Genomic DNA, 17,334 nt, shown 5'->3' on the forward strand with positions numbered 1-17,334 from the left:
GGCAGCAAAGGATGGGTGGGGAAACCATAAGGGTATATGAACAGGAGAGTGGACACCCCCTTGAGGCTGTGACCCTCCAGAATGTGCCAGAGGAGCATGTGCCATGGCTCATGCACATGAGACAGCTGTGCCCAAGCCTGGCTCTCACCGGTCGCGTGTGTCCTTGTAGGCTGAATCCACGATCTGCTTGGCTTCAAACACGCTGCTCAGGAGGGATGCATCTGACAGCTCCTTGGACAGATCTCATTAGGGGAAAGGAAAGAACAGAGGTGAGAACACTGTCCCATGCCTACTCACGTCAGAGCTTCCTTGTGCCGCAGTCGGTTTCTCTTTGTGCCACCAGCACCTGGGGATATTGGCACTGCAGTGCTGGAAGCAATTGCTGCTACTCTCTCTGGAGAGAGAGAGAGAGACATCTGTGCATGACTGCATTCCTCAGGCATGGAAAGGGTCTCTCCATTGGTGGAGGCTTCACATGGCCATGTGAGAGATGTAGGCATGATCCTTCCTGTTGCTTCATGGGGGAGAAGTTGCTATTTCTATAAAATATTTTGCAACCCCAAATAATGTCATTTATCTTATTTCTATGCCTACAGCCATAGTTGCCTTCACAGCCTGCACAGATACCTCTGGCAGCCATTGTCAAGCAGCTCAGCATTAAAAGCTCTCATTTCCTGTTTTTTCACATCATTGTCTTCATTCCCCAACACTTTTAAACTAGAATGGGTATAACCACGTTTTCCAACACATCTATGGTGAGTTTGGCTGCTCTCCTGTGGCACCAACTGGCAAAAACTCCTATATATCCCCGTGTCTCAAGGCAGATGGATGCTCACCCTGATTTCCCCACTACTTTCCCAGTCTCCTGCAACCCCCGCTCTCCTGCCACTCTCATCACTTTCCCTCCTGCTCTGGGGAGCTTCCAAAAATGGACTTTGTCCCCATCATCAGCTGGCTGTGGATCACAGAGCAGGAGGAGAAGCCCCTGCTACACTTCCCTGAGTGGGATCATTTTCCTACAGCTTCAGAAATCAACACAAATGGAAAAAAAATCTCAAGATTCTCCTGAGATTCTTTAAACTGTCTTTCATGACCAACCCAGAGTTCACCTCTTTTTCAATCTTGGAGAGAAAAATTATTGCCTGAACCATCATATGAGATAAATTCAAGGTCTGGCATGTGTTTTCCATAATCATTTAAAATCATGAGTTAACAAGCAGAGGTCTCTACAGGTTTTGGAGGGGTAAATCAGCACTGGAACAGAAATTAGTTCAGTTTTCAGCCTCCCTAAAAAAGATGATGCATGCAGTGATGGAGCTACTAGCACTGCAGCCTGGCAGGGCCAAACTACACTCCCAGGGGACACTTCGCAAAGCATGTGGGGTGGGAGGACCTCTGTACTGTGGGGATGGAGCTGTTCTGAGAGCTGACTTCTCCTATAATGTGATCTTAAGAAATCAGATAGGAAATTAACTGATAAACACCTGAAACTGTCAGGATTGCTGGCACAATACATACTAACTAGCTATGTTTTTTTCTGACATCTCTTTGGGGCTTAGCTGCATAAAAGAGAATAATCCAGATTCTCCTAGACCTGACTTCATTATTTTTCCTACTCAGAACATACAAGACCCTGATCTGCAAAACACAAGAACAGAACAATACCATAGGAAGAAGATACATGTGCCTGGAACAGGATGAGGACCACCAGCAACCCTGAGAAGAGGATTTCTGCCTTCATCCCTGCAAAAAAAGTGCAAGTGAAGAAAAGTCTACAACTTCCTTGCGAGGGGGAGTGGAGAGGCAGGTGACCTATTCTCCATAAACACCAGTGATAGGACCCACGGGAATGGGGTTAAGCTGAGGCAGGGGAAGTTTAGGCTGGATATCAGGAGGAGGTTCTTCATCAAGAGGGTGGTTGCACACTGGAACAGGCTGCCCAGGGAAGTAGTCACTGCACCGAGCCTGCCTGAATTCAAGAAGAGATTGGACTGCGCACTTAGTCACATGGTCTAAACTTTTGGGTAGACCTGTGCGGTGCCAGGAGTTGGACTTGATGACACTTACTTATCCTTCCAACTCAGGATATTCTATGATTCTATGACTCTAGGAAAACCGAGAAGCCATGGACCTGATTATGAACAGCAAGTCCCCAGCAGCTCCCCCGTGTCTATACAAAAGCCCAGAAAAGGATGGACAATTATTTCCCCAGCTGTATTTTAAAAACAGACTCAAATCCTTTGGAGCAGTTGGAGGACAGCAAGAGAGCCCGGTAGCTGCCTTGAGCATGCAGGGAGTTTGTGCACAGGGTTAGGAGAGCTGCCACTGGCTATTCAGCTGGGGTGGGGGTAGAGAAGAGAGATCAGTATGCAAGGTCCTCTTCATGCAGAGATTTGGGATGTTTTGCCCAAAACTGACCCCTCACCTCCCTCCAGCATGGAGCAAGGCCACTCCAAAGCAATTGGCTCTATCAGAAGCAGAGCCCAGAGCTGTGGGTGCTGCTGATGGAGCATCATTAGGCACCCACCATGGAGCAAGGTAGGTACCCAGCAAAGGTAGCCCAGCATCCACCTTAAAATTCAGAGTAAAACCCATTCCCCATGGGGGAGCTCCCTGCAACAGCAGCATGGTCCAGCCCCATTCTTGCTGGCCTCCAACTGCACTGGGTGGTGGGGCAGAGAGAGGCTCTGCCAGCCCTGGGGTGAGGTGGGGAAGCTCAGACCTCAGCTGGACACAGTCCTGACTCCCCATCCACAGTGTGGAAGTAAGTAGTCTGTGAAAGCAAAAGCAAGCATGCATTGGGCCAGGCTCTCACCTGCTGTCTTCTGCTGTCCTCACCATGACTCCCTCCACGGCCACACTTTTATCTGTGCTAGGCTGTTATCTGCACCAGGCTGTTATCTGCAGTGGGCTGTTATCTGTGCCAGGCTATCGGGGCTGACCTACAGAGCTCAGCAACTCTCTGCAGTGCTGCTTCCCAGCCCAGCTCCCTAGCAGGGGGCTCCTGCGCACCAAGCTGGTCGTTCTGCACACCCAGCTGGACACACAGCCTGATGCTCAAGCAGCACTTCTGCATGGTTTTGGTGGGGGAGAGACATAAGGTAGCACTGTGCAATGGCTCGGGAGTCTTGAACTCCCCCCTGGGGATGTCCTACAGGGACAGGTGACCTTTCCCCATGGTGCTCTTTATCCTTTGCTGCTCTTAAAGGTTGAAAAAAAAAAGTCTCATAAGTATCAATGGAGGCACCAGCTGTAAGGAATGTCTGCTTTGCTCATCACTCCCCATCACACCTCCCTGCCCTGCCCCATGTTCCTGCTGTGGTGTGGAAAGGCCCATGAACATCACCCCTAGTGCCTCACACTTCCCTGCACAGGCAGGAACAGCAGGAGGGGGCACCTGGCTGAACATGCAGCAGGAATGCACCAGCCTCCAATGTGCATATCTCAAGCTCTGGGTAGCTCACTTAGGGGTTTCACCCTTGTCCAAATTGCCGGTGTACTCCTGGGAGCTCACCTGGCAAAGCAGCAGCTCTTCCACTGTACAAAGCCCTTCTCTTTGTCTGTGTGCAAATCCAGCTGATGGACAAATCCTCGCCATCTTACAGCTGTGCTAATGATGCAGGGAAATGGAATACTGCCAGACCAGGAAAACAAGCTGGTGTGTGTAGAAGCAAGGGAGCTGGTCACCAGAATTCATCAGCTCCCCCCCTAACTGGGGCTCTGGTTTATTGCAGTTGTACTTCTCCTACCGAGAAACTCCCTGGGAGCAGTTGCAGTCTGAGAACAATCAAGTCTCTGCCGGTGTTCACCGGGTTAAATGAGCATCTGTTAGCTGAACTCTTCCCTCCATGGGGCCTTCTAGGAACCGCAGTGGTGGTACAGTGCCTCCAAGCAGCAGCTCCACACATGCCTGTGTCCTCGAAGCTGGACTACGCAGGTGGCACCATACCCTTAAAGAAAATCTGCAAAGCCAATTGCCAGCCTTGCAATCAGTCACAGGTGAGGCTGCTCTTGGAGTAGTGTCCTGTTCTGTGGTCCTTTGTCTGAGACACCTTTTGACTAACTGGAGTGAAATCAAAATCTTGTGCACCTAGAGCACAAGACATACAACAAGAGCTGATTTAGCCAGGTTTTGTCAGCTGGGTGGGGAGAAGGCTCAGAAGAACCCCACTGTTGGATTCAGCTGTCTCATGGGAGGATTATAGAGCAGGAGTCTTTTCAGAAGTGCACAGAGAAAGGACAGGAGGCAATGGGCATGTTTGCTGCAAAAGAAATTCCTGTTGAACATAATAAAACCACAAGAGTGGTGCAGCGCTGGGACAGGTCTCAGGAAAGTGGTGGGTGCTCCACCCTCGGTGTTCACTTGGAGAAGACCCTGAGCAGCCTCCCCTGTCCTCAGAGGTAGCCCTGCTGTGGGCAGGGGGTGGACCAGAGCCTCAGGAGGTACCCCCACACCACTCCACACCTTCCTGTGCACACAGCTTGTCAGAGACAGCAGCAAGTATCTCTCCCTGAGCCACCATCATCAGCTGCTTGCACAACGAGCGCAGCACTGCTCTTGTGCAAAGGGGCAGAGCTGGCAGCTTGTTGAAGCCATTATCTCTGTGCTTACTCTGCTGTTTCATGTAGCTCACTGGTTAGGAGGGGATAAGGATTTTTCAAAGGCTAGTGAGACAGTTAGTGCATATCTGTGCTGATAACTGCATTTCACAATAAGGAACTTAATTGCTCATAAAACTGCTTCAGAAATCCTGACAGTGGGAGGTTTTGAGAGAGGCTTTGTCTCTTCAGTGTTCCCTTGCCATGGAGACTGTGGACCTGCTGCCAGATGGCTACATGTGGGACTGGCCACGTATCTGGGCCTCTCTGTACGAGCTTTCTGCTGAGTATCACTGCAAGTGCCAAGCCCTTGTGCTCAGCACCTTCACCTGCAAAGGAGACACCATGTGCTGCTCCTCTAGAGTAAAAAAATGAACGTCAGCTCAAGCAACATCACCTCTGAGCAGAGGTTTCTTTACCTTCCAGCTGCTCTTTTGCCTGGCAGCCCAGACAGAGCCGGCAGGAAGCATGGTTCTGTTGACCATAAGGTGGTCAGATCAAAGCACCAGGCATCTCCACATCACTGCAGGACTCCAAGTGCTCCTACTGAAAAACATGATGGTGGCGATTGCTAGGTGGAGGTTTGTGCCACTGATGGAGCAAGCTCTGTAGCACTGAGTTTCTCATGAGACAAACCCTCCTGGCTGGGCCTGCTTTGGACCACCACAGCTCAATTTTGAACTACGCCAAAGTGACAGTTTTATAGAAGGTTCAGTTGGGAGGCTCCTCTAAAGTCTGTGGTTCAACCTTCTTCTGGACTGATCCAGATCAGATCCACATCTGGACCAGGATGCTCTCCCACCAGGTGTGTCTCCAGTGAGCAGGGGTGGCCTTCTCCATCTCTGCTTGCAGTTCAACTGCTGAGCTACAATGGTGCAGCTCCAGTGAGCAGGAAAGGATTTGATTGCCTTTACAGCAGTTCTGTCAAGTTGTGGGCTCCTCAAAACTGCCAGGCAAAGCCCTTCTGACTGCAGATGGCTTTCTGACAAAACAGCACCTTTATATAAAGCCAATTATATCCTCATGAAAGAGCCTGAAAAATAGCAGCCCTCTTTCCAGTCCTCAGGGAGAAAATCTGTCAGACAAAAGCTGCTTTTCCATCGAGTCTTTCAGGCATTTCCTTGGAAGCACAACAGGCCCAGCAGCACTGACAACCAACACGACTGCTGAGGACTGATAAAAGCTTCATGCACATAGTTCATTTCTGTTTTTAAACAAATACCTGTGTGGTGCCAGTTGGACTCGATGATCCTTGTGGGAACTTGGAATATTCTATCATTCTAAAACCAGGAGTAATTTCATCCTCCAGCAGCCCATGGCAGGGATCCCCTGGCTCTCCATGGGTGGTCATGCTCCAGGATGACTCATCTGCTTTGTGCCATCTTAGAGGCAATCTGGTTCCCCAGACAACATGCAGCTTTGGACTGGAACCCTACAGTAAGTGGCTTGTTGGGACAGATGATCCCATTCCCCATGCACCCTCCATCCTACCCAGAGACACACACTGCCTCCCTCACTCTCTGGGACCATGGCAGTGATCCACAAACCAGGTCAAGCTCTTACCCGCATATTTCTAGACATCTTCAGGTTTTACAGGTCTTAAGTAAGAGCTGTACAAGGGTATTCAACTCTTGTGTTGTTTGAGGTCTGTAAAAAGCTGACCCAAGTCTTGTTCTCCCGGAAAAAGTTTTGTCAACTCAGAAACTTGTCAGAACTCAGGTACTCCAGTTCATCTTGGCAACTATGGGCAACCACACATTGATATTTTCTCTCAATTTTGAGAAGACACTAAGTAAACTTCCTGAAGAAATAACTTACAAAAATACAGATTCTGTCCACTGGCTTTGCTGCTTTCCCAACTTCTTCTCTACTTTAATTTGTTGAGGATGTGTGTCCAGTGCCAATATTGTCTGCTAACAAACATGCTTAGTGTTGCCAGTGATGATGTGCCTACCAGAAGTGAAGAGCATACTGAAACTGCCAAGTGAAAGAGAATATGCATGCAGTAAATGGTCACCAAAGGCCCAGGAATGAAAACGTAGACATCCCTGTTAGGCAGCTCTTCATGAATATGCACAGAATCAGAAACAGGAGCAACTCCTAAGTCAGTAGACGACGCCAATCCCCAGGTGACCATTGGCTGCATTTGCATCCGTTTCTAGACTGAAGGGAAGTACCTATGGAAGGACACAGTTTGGCAAAGGAAGAAACCACAGCTTTGGGTATCACCAAGAGTGTCATCAACACCTGGGATACAGAGCAGTAATTCAAATCCAAAGGTGCAAAGCAGAATTGTTTTGTTTCTTGTATTTTTTTTTAACCTACCAAGACCTGAAGGTCTTAAACCTTTCTCGGGACTCCACTCAGCTTTGCTGTAAAGCCTGCCTGGTGCTGGGGAAGCCAACGGAATTAGCGTGACTCCACTATGCAATGGGAGTCTGTGTATGTAACAGTGCGATTTGGTAGCATGCAGCCCAGCACGCGCCTGGAGAGCAGGGAGACAACGTTCACCTTGTGAGGTATGAAGGCAGTACCAGAGCGAGTGAGCCATCCTGCAGGCATGAACTTTAGGCAGACACCAAAACCTTACAGCTGCTGTTTTTCTTCCGTTAGTCCCCTGATGAACTGGTAAGTGCAACAACAGACAGTTTATTTCAAAAGACCTCAAACGACTTGCTTAGGAAACTCCAGATGGTAAATTCAGTTAGAAGAGCAACTAACTTCCTTCAGGCAGGGTAAGTGGAAGATAAGTTACAGCACGGAGGGTACTTCTGGCAGCACTAGCTACCAAGATTAGAATCACAGATTATCCCAAGTTGGAAGGGACCCACGAGGATCATTGAATCCAACTCCTGGCTCCACACAGAACTACCTGAAAATTAAGCCATATTTCTTAGAGCCTTGTGCAAGCGCTTCTGGACCTCTGGCAGCTTTGGTGCCATGACTGCTTCCCTGAGGAGCCTGTTTCAGTGCCTGACAAGCCTCCTGGTGAAGAACCTTTTCCTGACAGCTCCTGTCTGAGCCTGCCCTGAGGCAGCTTCCTGCTGTTCCCCCAGGTCCTCTCACTGGACACCAGAGAGATCAGTGCCTGCCCCTCCGCTCCCCGTGGTGAGGAAGATGTAGGCCACCATGAGGTCACCCCTCTGTCTTCTCTTTTTTAAGCTGAGCAAACCAAGCCACCTCAACTGCTCCTCCTATGCAGTGCCCTCTAGGCTTTTCACTATCTCTGTTGCCCTCCTGTGGAAACTCTCTAACACGCTTACATCCCTTGTAGCTCTATAGGTAGTGTCCCAACTGTTAGGGGAGGAAAACTCCAAGGCAGAGCAGACATGGGGTCTAACACGCTTTCAGGACTCAAGAGAGCCCCAGCAGGCCTTGATACTGGGTTGCTGAAGACCATCATCACCTATGTCTGCTTCAGATATTCTAAGAAAACCTTGCAAGCATTCATAGCTAAAGCAACTTTATGACTGTCCATCAAGGAAGATAGTGGTACACTGTCATATCAAATTCCTCCCGCATCCTCAAGGTGTGAATGACCAGTGTTATTCTCCCCCACACTCCCACCCCCCCAAATAAGCAACAATGAATCTTTTGCTTTTTTAAGGAAAATGTATTTTTGTGAAAATAGACTTTATTATAATAAAATTTGATATTAAATAAAAACATACCTTATCACCAACACTTGTGGACACTGTGCTGGCATCATTCACATACCTCACGTAACTGTCTTTCTCAAAACATGTACCCCACTGAAACATGCAAAGAAAGAAACACTGAAAAGGATAGAAACCAAGTAGTACAAAACTCTCCGTGGCTTAGGAAGGGATGTGTCTTAACTGAAGGAACACATCTCATATGAAAATAACTGTGAACTCTCCATCCCCAGCTCTGCGCTCCAACCAAGCTCCAACTGAGGAGCAGCCCACTGAAACAGCCAAATAAAACTGAAAGAGGCGGACAAAATAAATAAATAAATAAATAAATAAATAAATAAATAAATAAATAAATAAATAAATAAGGCGGAGTCCCCAGCCAGTGTGTGGTCAAAGTGAACCAGCCAAGAGCAGCTTACAGCAGCCCACACTACAGGCGGAAGTATCGAGCCCCTTCTGGGTATCGCTCCTTCCTCCATGGGAATCATAGAATCATTAAGGTTGGAAAAGAATCCTCACGCTGAAACATGACTGATGCAGTGTGGGATGCTCCTAGGCACAGCTGCATATTTACAGTACAAATAACTCACTTTTCAGCCCAGAGACAGCAAAGAGGGTTCACAGGAAAAGAAGAGTGCAAATTTTCTTTGCAGGAAGTGAAGGACTTGACACAACCTCCTTTGGACCAGAGAAATACCAAGGGGTGTACTACAATGGAGCTCTTCCTAAGGGGCTGGGGCTTTGCTGGGAAAAGCCATTTAGCTAACTTACAGCCAGAATGTATTTTTAAAATTAAAATATTTACAGGGAACTGGTGCATTGAGGGCTGCATGGAGCAGGACACACTACTGTGGAGGTAGCTGTATCCTAGAGCTGAGGCCTCACACACCTCAGTGCTGTGACACTGTTCAGAGCCACTGCCAGTGGGCTCTTAGCGGAGACCACAGTTCACATACACACTGAAGAGTTTTCTCTATCCAATATACAACTTTCCCCCATGAAAATACTCTAAACAGCTTATTGCAGAGGGCTTCTGAATTTTCAGTGCCTGCGTGGACTGCACAGGCAGCCTACACCTAACAATAAATCCTTTGTTAGTTTTTCTTACTGGACCCAAGTTTTTTGAAGAGCTTTTTTCCTTTGAAGAAGAAGCCTCTCTTCTTTTTACTCTGACCAGGTAAATCACTGCATTTGAGAATGGCCAGCGATGCCTGCTCTGGATACTGCTCGCCTGTGGCAAGGCAGGAAGGTGGTTCAATAGGAGGAGTTGGTGAGAAGTCGATTTGATCAACAGACCCATCTGGATTTAACTGAGCAGGAAAAGAGAAAAAAAAAAAAAAAAGAAAAAAAAAAAGAAGTTAGACTTAAAGAAGGACATGACGCCAACACAAACCTCAGCCAGAGAACCCTGCCTTCTCCCCACCAGTCTGTCCCACAACCTGCAAGGCTCAGCTCCTTTGTGCAGCTGCAGAGTCAGTTAGGAAGTTTCCAGTAAAAGTGTTTTATACCCCCATCAAGACACTGCCTGACCTCAGACATTCCAAAATCCTTTAACTTTGGGCTTTATCTTTGGGCTACATCAGAAATGCCTCCACTGAGGACCTCTTGAAAGATGTTGCTTCACAGCTGAAGAAACTATGTTAAGCACCTTCTCAGTGCAAGAACAGTAAGGTAACGATGCATCCCATTATGCCTGCTGGCTGCCTGCGGCCAGGGGAGACTGGCGGGCTCCCAGCACACTCTGGGATAGGCCATTAAGAAAAACAACCCAGTAAGAACAAGGGCTGTGCAAGCCCTCGGAAGTTCAAGGACACTGGCTAAGCTGGGAGGCTTCTGCAACAGTGACTGTGCTCTGTCATAGTCAGAAATTTAGACCCTTGCAAGGCTGCTCCACATCCATCAGATCTAGTCACAGGAGGGTCACAAAGCGTGTCTGATTCTCTCCAGTGGTTCCAATAATGGAAAAAAACAAAACAAAACAAAACAAACAAAAAAAAAAACACATGGTGATGGAGCAGGACACAGGGAAGTCTTGAATCATGTGGCGCAAAGCAACTGTTCCTAAGCAACCTGAGTATTTCAGAATATTAACCAGGCTCTACAGCTCCCAGTGATTCACTGTACGCTGCTCCTTTTGGAGCACAAAGTGCCCTGGTCCTGGGTTCACCTTTCTCTTCAGAAGATGCTGATGTAAGGTCAGTTTCTGGCAGAAGACTTCTGCTTTACACAATCTCCTCTTCCTTGGTGTATGGATGGTGACCACGTCTGATCTGGCATGGCACACTTTCCCAAAAAGTTGCAAAGTTCACCATGGAACAGGTTCGGGGTTGCTGAAGCCTAGGAGAGTCCTTGTCCCATTGCCTTCTCTTCCATACAGCTTTCACGTGACTGACAGAGAACTAATTTTCTAAGCTCCCAGCTGTATATCCTACCTTATCAGTCCCCAGAACCCATGACATGTGCTAGAGCTGTGCCAAGGAAGAGCCCCCTTGGCAGGTTGAAACATTGGCTCTGCTTGGGTCCCAAGTCAGGGAGAGCTGAGTGCATGTTCATTAAGGATCTGTAAGCAGCCACAGTTCCATCAGGGAAAATGAGTTAGTAACAAAGGCAGCAGGATGCCCCACCCAGGGAGGAAGCATTGCTGAAGAGCAAAGACGAGCCCTGCAGATGAAATGTGTCAGAACCACAGCTGCAGCTGCTTGTAGCTCACTGGCAGGAGTAGATGTGCTCTGGTCCCATAGTGCTCCTGGCAAACACAGCAGAATGAAGCAGATGCACAGACATACCATCACTGCCATAGCTATAGCACTTCATGTGCTGTTGGTTAGCTTATTTAAAGTTTGCTAGAGTTACAAGCAAATGCAGCCCCACTCTATCATCCCATGGCTGTTTCAGCAGCCCACATCCTCCGTGATGAAGAACGTGAAAAGTAGCTGTGATTTCTACTCCTCCCATAGAACAACGTTATGCTGCTGTGAAACAATCTTCCATACGAAGTTCACACCTTGGTCTGTCTGGCTTAGCAGAACCAGAGGACCTGGGAGCAATGTGCAGGTCCCTGCACAGCCAGAGCAGCAAAGGCTTGGAGCCCATGCACTGCTGGAAACCATTTTTCTGGCAAATGTGGAACAGTTTTAGGGCAGTTCTGAAGTGGCCCAACAAACCTGATGCAGTTTCTCCTGTTGAGCTAGGCATGAAAGACTGCAGGCAAAACGAGCGGCAGGTACCCAGACCAATTCATGAATGACACCATTATTTACTGTAATAAGGATAGCACAGTATCAATATCATTATCAAACAGTTAAAAGGAAATGACTAGCAGTTTCCAGTCTTTGTGGCTGCAAGTCCTTATTTCCAGCTATGGTACATGATGGCCAGGCAGATTTCTATACACAGAGGCACTCACATACAAGCATGTGCAGATATTCTCAGAGGTCTCTGTATGACAGAAAAGCAACAGAACCAGTTCACAGATTCATCTCGTCAGAGACAAATGACATGAAAAATAAGGGATTCTTCCCTAAGGGAAACTTAAAGGAAAAACTGCTATGGCAAGCTGTGGATGCCTCATACCTGGAAGTGTTCAAGGCCAGGTTGGATGGGGCTTTGAGCCACTTGATCTAGTGGGAGGTGTCCCTGACCATAACAGGGAGGTTGGAATTAGATGACCTTTAAAGTCCCTTCCAACCCAAAACATTCTGTGATTCTGTGAAGATCCTGATAAAGCTAGTGGGGTTGATAAATAGAAGAGTCATGTTAGTTTTCAGGGGACACTTTTCAATGCTCTCGGGTATGAGTGACTTGTATAACTTCTTCCTTTCCAACATTGTTTTCCAGAAAAACCACAGATCTCCTCCCACTGCCACCCAAGACCAGGCGTCTCACTCCCCAACCCCAACATTTTCAGACAGAACAATTATCCACACTAGGCTGGTTTTAGGGACTAAGTGTTGCTGCTTTCTTAAGTTGATGGTGTATGGGGGTGTTTCAAGAAGTGAAAAAAAAAAACAGACTGAACATGGGGGGTGCTCAGCCTGAGCAGGATTCTGCAAAGGCTACATGAGGTTCTTGTTGCTGATGAGCTTGAACAGTGGTAGAATGGCAAGGCTGAATTACAAAGCAGGTCTTTTCTAAACCTGAACATCCAGTACTACTACAGTCCCATCACGGTCCCCAAAACCACCAGATAATTGTTCTAAACTGCACTTCATGTGCTGAATGTGGCTTCTCTTTAATACAGAACTGACTTGGCAAGTAAAGATCTGCCACCAGAGCATTTGAAGCTGGACTTGGCAGCAGAGCCCCAAACCAGCCTGTCAAACTACAAGCAAGAACAGTAGTAAGTTGCAAGTGCAGGACCCTTTAATAGGCTAGGCTAGGCGGGAAATTGAAGAGATCTTCTCATACAAACTTACATGGTTGCTCTCTCTCTATGTATCATTCATATCTATCACTGGACTCTTCTCTTCCTCATTCTCTGAAGAAAAGAACCACCATGGCAGAAATAAATACATGAAATCAATTAGAATTGAATACTTTCTGAAGTTGCTTTACAAACAGTCTTTGACAGAAATTGCATATTAGTGAGGCAAAAATATTCATTCAATAGCCACAGCATTAAGGTAAACTGCTCATAGCTGGTGAATATGAGTGCTTCAGCGCCCTAGCTTGTGATCATAACTTCTTGGATACTCCTCTTTGTATTGCATTTTTTTGTTGCTCAGTCTAATACCAAAACAATGTTACTTTGGAAGTCAAACTCCTTCATCTTTTTCAGATGCCAGCATTTTAAGATTTAATCAAAAATAATTCTAATAATTCACCTTCCCCAGTTCCATTTTGAAAGTTAATTGTCCTTACTCTCAGGCCTTTGGCGTAGCATCAAGGAGAAGGGAAATGGGGAGAACACGTGATGAAAACTTTAAATCCAAGAAGTTACAGGCAAATTTAAAATCACTCGTGGTCATGCTGGAGAAGCTTCTGTTAAGACTGGAACTAGCTTTAATACAATCCAAAGCTCTGATATTAATACCATGGTGAGTATGCATGCTCGCTGATGTGTTAGGTCTCAAGACGAAGCTGGCAAATTTGTTGGGAGACTTTTGCTATGCTGTGATCCAGAATATTCAAACAATACTTCTCTAGAGGCTGCCATGCATCTTCTGTCTTTGGTGATTTTTTGCATAAGCCCTGTTCGCTCACCCCATCTCATCTCAAACAGGAACAGCTGTATCTGTTCTGCCTACATATACATGCCAAAAACACACGTAACTAGCATGTTCCTAAACTCTGCGGAATGAATATGACAGAGTTTGGAAAGCCTCATGCTTGGCTGTATCACTCAGTTTATGACAGCTTGGGGATGGCCCTTAAAATACATGTTTTCTATAGGAGAACATGTTCCTTCTTGCCTTACCCATCAAGTGTTTTGCACAGGGCTGGATGCTGTAATTGATATGACACAGCCAAAAACTCGGTGGGTCAGGTCTCTTCTCAGGACTCACTAAATGTAACTAAATGTAGTTATCGAGTACAAGTTTGGTTATGAGCAGGATAAATATACTGCTTTTACAAGGGGGCAAACATTCCCTTCCTATTTGGAAGCTGTTTAGATGGAGCTGGACTGCAAAGCACAAGCAGGACTGCACATAATAGGAGTGCTAAGCCAGAATCACCCAGGACAGGTGTGCTGGTGAAGCAGGAAGGCAGCAGGACAGGAAACTGTCTGCTGCCACACAGAAACAAACAACAGAAAGTCATGCCCGCAGTTAATGTGGACTCCCAATGATACAAAATTGGCTTAATCATTAAGAACTGAATTTTCCAAGTTCCCAGACTTCACAAGGAACAGCGGCTCATGGATTGGCCAAATGACAAAGCTACCAAATCTATCCTGGCAACAGGATAGATAGAAAGCAACAGCTTCCCTCTCTGCAAACCCAAAGTCCGATCAAATGCAACAAAAAGCTCTGTTGGATCTCTGGCATAGAAACACAAATGATCTGAAGGCCAGGCAAGCCTCAAATATGTCTATATTATGAGGATTTATCATGCTTGAGAGATATTCCTGTTTAAAAAGGGTGTCATGAATCACAGAAAAAAAAAATACAGCTTTGAGCATCCAAGGATATCTGGGCCAAACTGCTGTGTCCAGGTGAACAGTCAACTCCTGCTGAACCCAGCCCCAGTGGAAAAGGAAGAGGGGAGGGGAGCAGCAGCAAACTGTAAAGCATCAAGGAGGAGCAGCCTGTGCTCCCTGCTCAGCAGGGGATCAGATGGATTTATTGTGTATGTCACTCTGTTTATCAGCCTCATTGGTCTCTCTTACCTCTCTTCAATAGAATACCATTTACAAATGGCAGCGCTCTGAACCCTGAAGGTTCGCCGAATTTCCTATTATTTATATTTTTTTTTTTTTCACAAATTCTGAGGCACAGGCAGGGGATGTAATAATGACCCCCCAACACGTGATACAGGCCCTTGCTGATCAGTGCCAGAGAGGATGTCAGGTCCACAATAAGCTGTACTATGAATTCAGTATGCTATAATTGTACTGGTTCCAGTCTCTTTTGGCACCCTCTGTTCTCATAGATGGATAATTTGTGAAGAGTCAATTGTTCTGACAGGGGAACTGGAGAAGAAAATCTACTCTGAATATTTGTTTCCACACAGGAAGTTAGATCTGTGTAACCTCATAGCTGCTAAACCCTAGTAGTTACAGCTCATTAATTTCTGATTGCTCCGCAAGGACCAGCCCTTGTTGGCTGAGATCAAAGTGACTGAGTATCAAAAACAGGCAAGCATAAGGGACCAACACCACTTCTGGGTTTAGAAGATGATCCAGCAAACTACCCTCAAATCTTATTTCTGAGGCAGTCCTGCCACTTTCCCTCGTAAGAAGACATGGAGGCTGTGGGAGAAACATTACACCAACAAAGCTTCAAATGCCTGGAGGCAAAAGAGGGGGCTGTAGGTAAAGCTTGTGGAAGTCCAGGCAGCATTTGAAGAAAGGTAGGTGGGAAGTGAGTAAAGAGGAGCAGAGAATGAAAAATAAGACAAATGACACTGCAGAGAGATGGAAAGCTAGGGTGACACCAGTGAAGAGTTTGACAGAGGAGGATTTAGGACCTCATACTTCCTTAAGGATTGCCTCAAAGCCAATCTAGGCCTACTCTTCCACACTTTTATGGGCCTGTATAATAACCTCCCTGAGAAGAACTGAAGGTTGAGGAATAAGTCCATTTGAACTGGGACGAGGCTGTGTTACGCCCTGCCTCCCACTGTCTAGAATGCCACAGCACAGGCAGTGACCAGGGAGGTGTCACACTTTTGGCCTCACCTTCTGAGGACTGACTGAATCTGGCAGATGACCCTAATCTCCTGCTTAAGCTTTTGCTTGAAGAGTATCAGAAACATAAAGCAAGGGGGATAGCCCACCCTTTGAACCCCTTGTATCGGTGGGTTGCTCCCAAAGCCTTAGCCTGTAGATCCACTCCTCAGATCTGTTTGATCCTTCCCTCTATGTTTCATTTTTTTCCTGAAAGCACCTTGGACAGATTTAAGATACATCTAACTTGGGATGGGTGGAAAAACATCGGTGTCAATAACTCCAGAACTCCTTGGAACGGATATGAGCAAATATGAGGAATTTCATGTGTCTGGGGATCTGGCTGAACTGCTTTGCTTGCAGCAGGATTTCACCACTGACCCTTGTGTGCATCTGAAGAATTTGATGGTGGGACCCGTCATGTTCTTTGCTCACATGACAATAAGAAGCATGAGGTCCCAGAAAATGTTCTTGCTTCATGCCTCATTTGTACTATACTAAGCATTTAAGAAGAGCTCCTGGTGCTCCCTTCTAAACTTCTGAGCTCCCATGGGATGAATCAAGCTACATGCAATAATTTAAATCACTCCAACAGATGCTGCATGCTGTGCAACACCCACTCTCCAACCATGTCACAGCTTGGATGTCTGTACTATGCAGAGTCTCACAATCTTACCTGGCTCTCAGAACTCAGTGGAAAAGCATCTTTATCTTTTGAATGAAGCTCCTCAACCATGCTTCCATCTGAAGTTACAGCTTCCAAGAAGTTAGATGGGACAAGCCCTCTTTGTTTGTTCAGCTCTCCCTGAAAGATCAATGTTCAGTTCCCATATCAGGTTTCCTGGATGATGGAAAAATAAATAGAGGAGCAGCCCCATTCCGAGAAGGCTATGCTATGGCCTGAGAGAAGCACAGGAACACATTCATGTTGGAAGCATCCTCAGTAAGTTTCACAACTCACATTCTTGCTTAGTTGTGGAACAATTCAAAATGCAAAACCACATGAGTGTAAAGGAAGAAAAGATGATGGCAAGCTATGACAAATGTATTCCAACAGTATGGACAGACACCTCTAAGTTGTAGACTATGAAGACTATTTGCACTTCACAAACTCAAAAAATTTCCACTAATAACCTGGAAGCAACTGGAACATGATTGTACCACAGGATTCCTAAAGGCCTTTCATTTGTTCTGGTATTTAATTTTTTAAAGAATGAAGTACTGCTAGTACAATGCCCTGTAGGCCTCGTCTCTATGCTCACTGACATCTGGAGCTGCAAACCTAGCTTGGCTGTCTTTCCAAAAATTTGTCTCTAGTTCAACAAGAGGTAGACGGGGTGAGACAAAACAACCCCAGCAATGTTGTCTGACCAACGCCATGAAGGAAGTCAAACAAAGCATTCGTAACGATGACTCCAGACTTTACCTAGTTGTGAACCTCAACTTTGATGTATGAACGCATACTGTTTTCTGTGCAGGAAAAGAGGGATGATCCAAGGGCTAAGAAACGTGTCTAACACACGGCTTGCTGGCAGGCACAGTCCCCAGCTATCCACAGTAAATTAAACAGATATCAGCTTGTTGAAGTTGTTATGTTGATGTGTGGCGGGATGGGGATCAGCATACGTTTTATTCTTATATTACCATTTTAGCCTCCTGTCCTGGGTAAGACCATGTGTCAGAGTCATTGGTGACAAATCAGCTTGTAGCAGATGCTGATGCAACTGATGTATGTGCAGTAAACACATCTTA

At 46.5% G+C, this 17,334-nt stretch overlaps 2 protein-coding genes across 11 annotated transcripts in view; both read right to left on the bottom strand.

Moving 5' to 3' along the window:
- MPO (myeloperoxidase) overlaps positions 1 to 2,952 on the bottom strand; it is a 29,763-nt gene extending 26,811 nt beyond the window's left edge. For all 3 annotated transcript variants that reach the window (XM_035343300.1, XM_035343299.1, XM_035343298.1), the window contains exons 1-3: positions 2,816 to 2,952; positions 1,666 to 1,743; positions 149 to 242 (exon numbers count right to left, since the gene is read on the bottom strand). In XM_035343300.1, coding sequence (XP_035199191.1) covers positions 149 to 242; positions 1,666 to 1,741 — 170 coding nt within the window. In that variant the 5' untranslated portion in view covers positions 1,742 to 1,743; positions 2,816 to 2,952. The remainder of the gene's footprint in view (positions 1 to 148; positions 243 to 1,665; positions 1,744 to 2,815) is intronic.
- Positions 2,953 to 8,191: 5,239 nt separating this feature from the next.
- The window catches only part of TSPOAP1 (TSPO associated protein 1), a 69,662-nt gene continuing 60,519 nt past the window's right edge, over positions 8,192 to 17,334 (bottom strand). For 7 of the 8 annotated variants that reach the window (XM_035343143.1, XM_035343142.1, XM_035343138.1 and 4 more), the window contains 2 exons: positions 16,259 to 16,387; positions 8,192 to 9,565 (listed from right to left, as the gene is read on the bottom strand). In XM_035343143.1, coding sequence (XP_035199034.1) covers positions 9,350 to 9,565; positions 16,259 to 16,387 — 345 coding nt within the window. In that variant the 3' untranslated portion in view covers positions 8,192 to 9,349. Of the gene's footprint in view, positions 9,566 to 12,670; positions 12,733 to 16,258; positions 16,388 to 17,334 lie in introns of all 8 variants that reach the window. The other variant, XM_035343141.1, reaches the window with a different exon arrangement.

This window comes from Oxyura jamaicensis, chromosome 19 (genome assembly GCF_011077185.1).
Source record: "Oxyura jamaicensis isolate SHBP4307 breed ruddy duck chromosome 19, BPBGC_Ojam_1.0, whole genome shotgun sequence".
Taxonomy (NCBI): Eukaryota; Metazoa; Chordata; class Aves; order Anseriformes; family Anatidae; genus Oxyura; species Oxyura jamaicensis.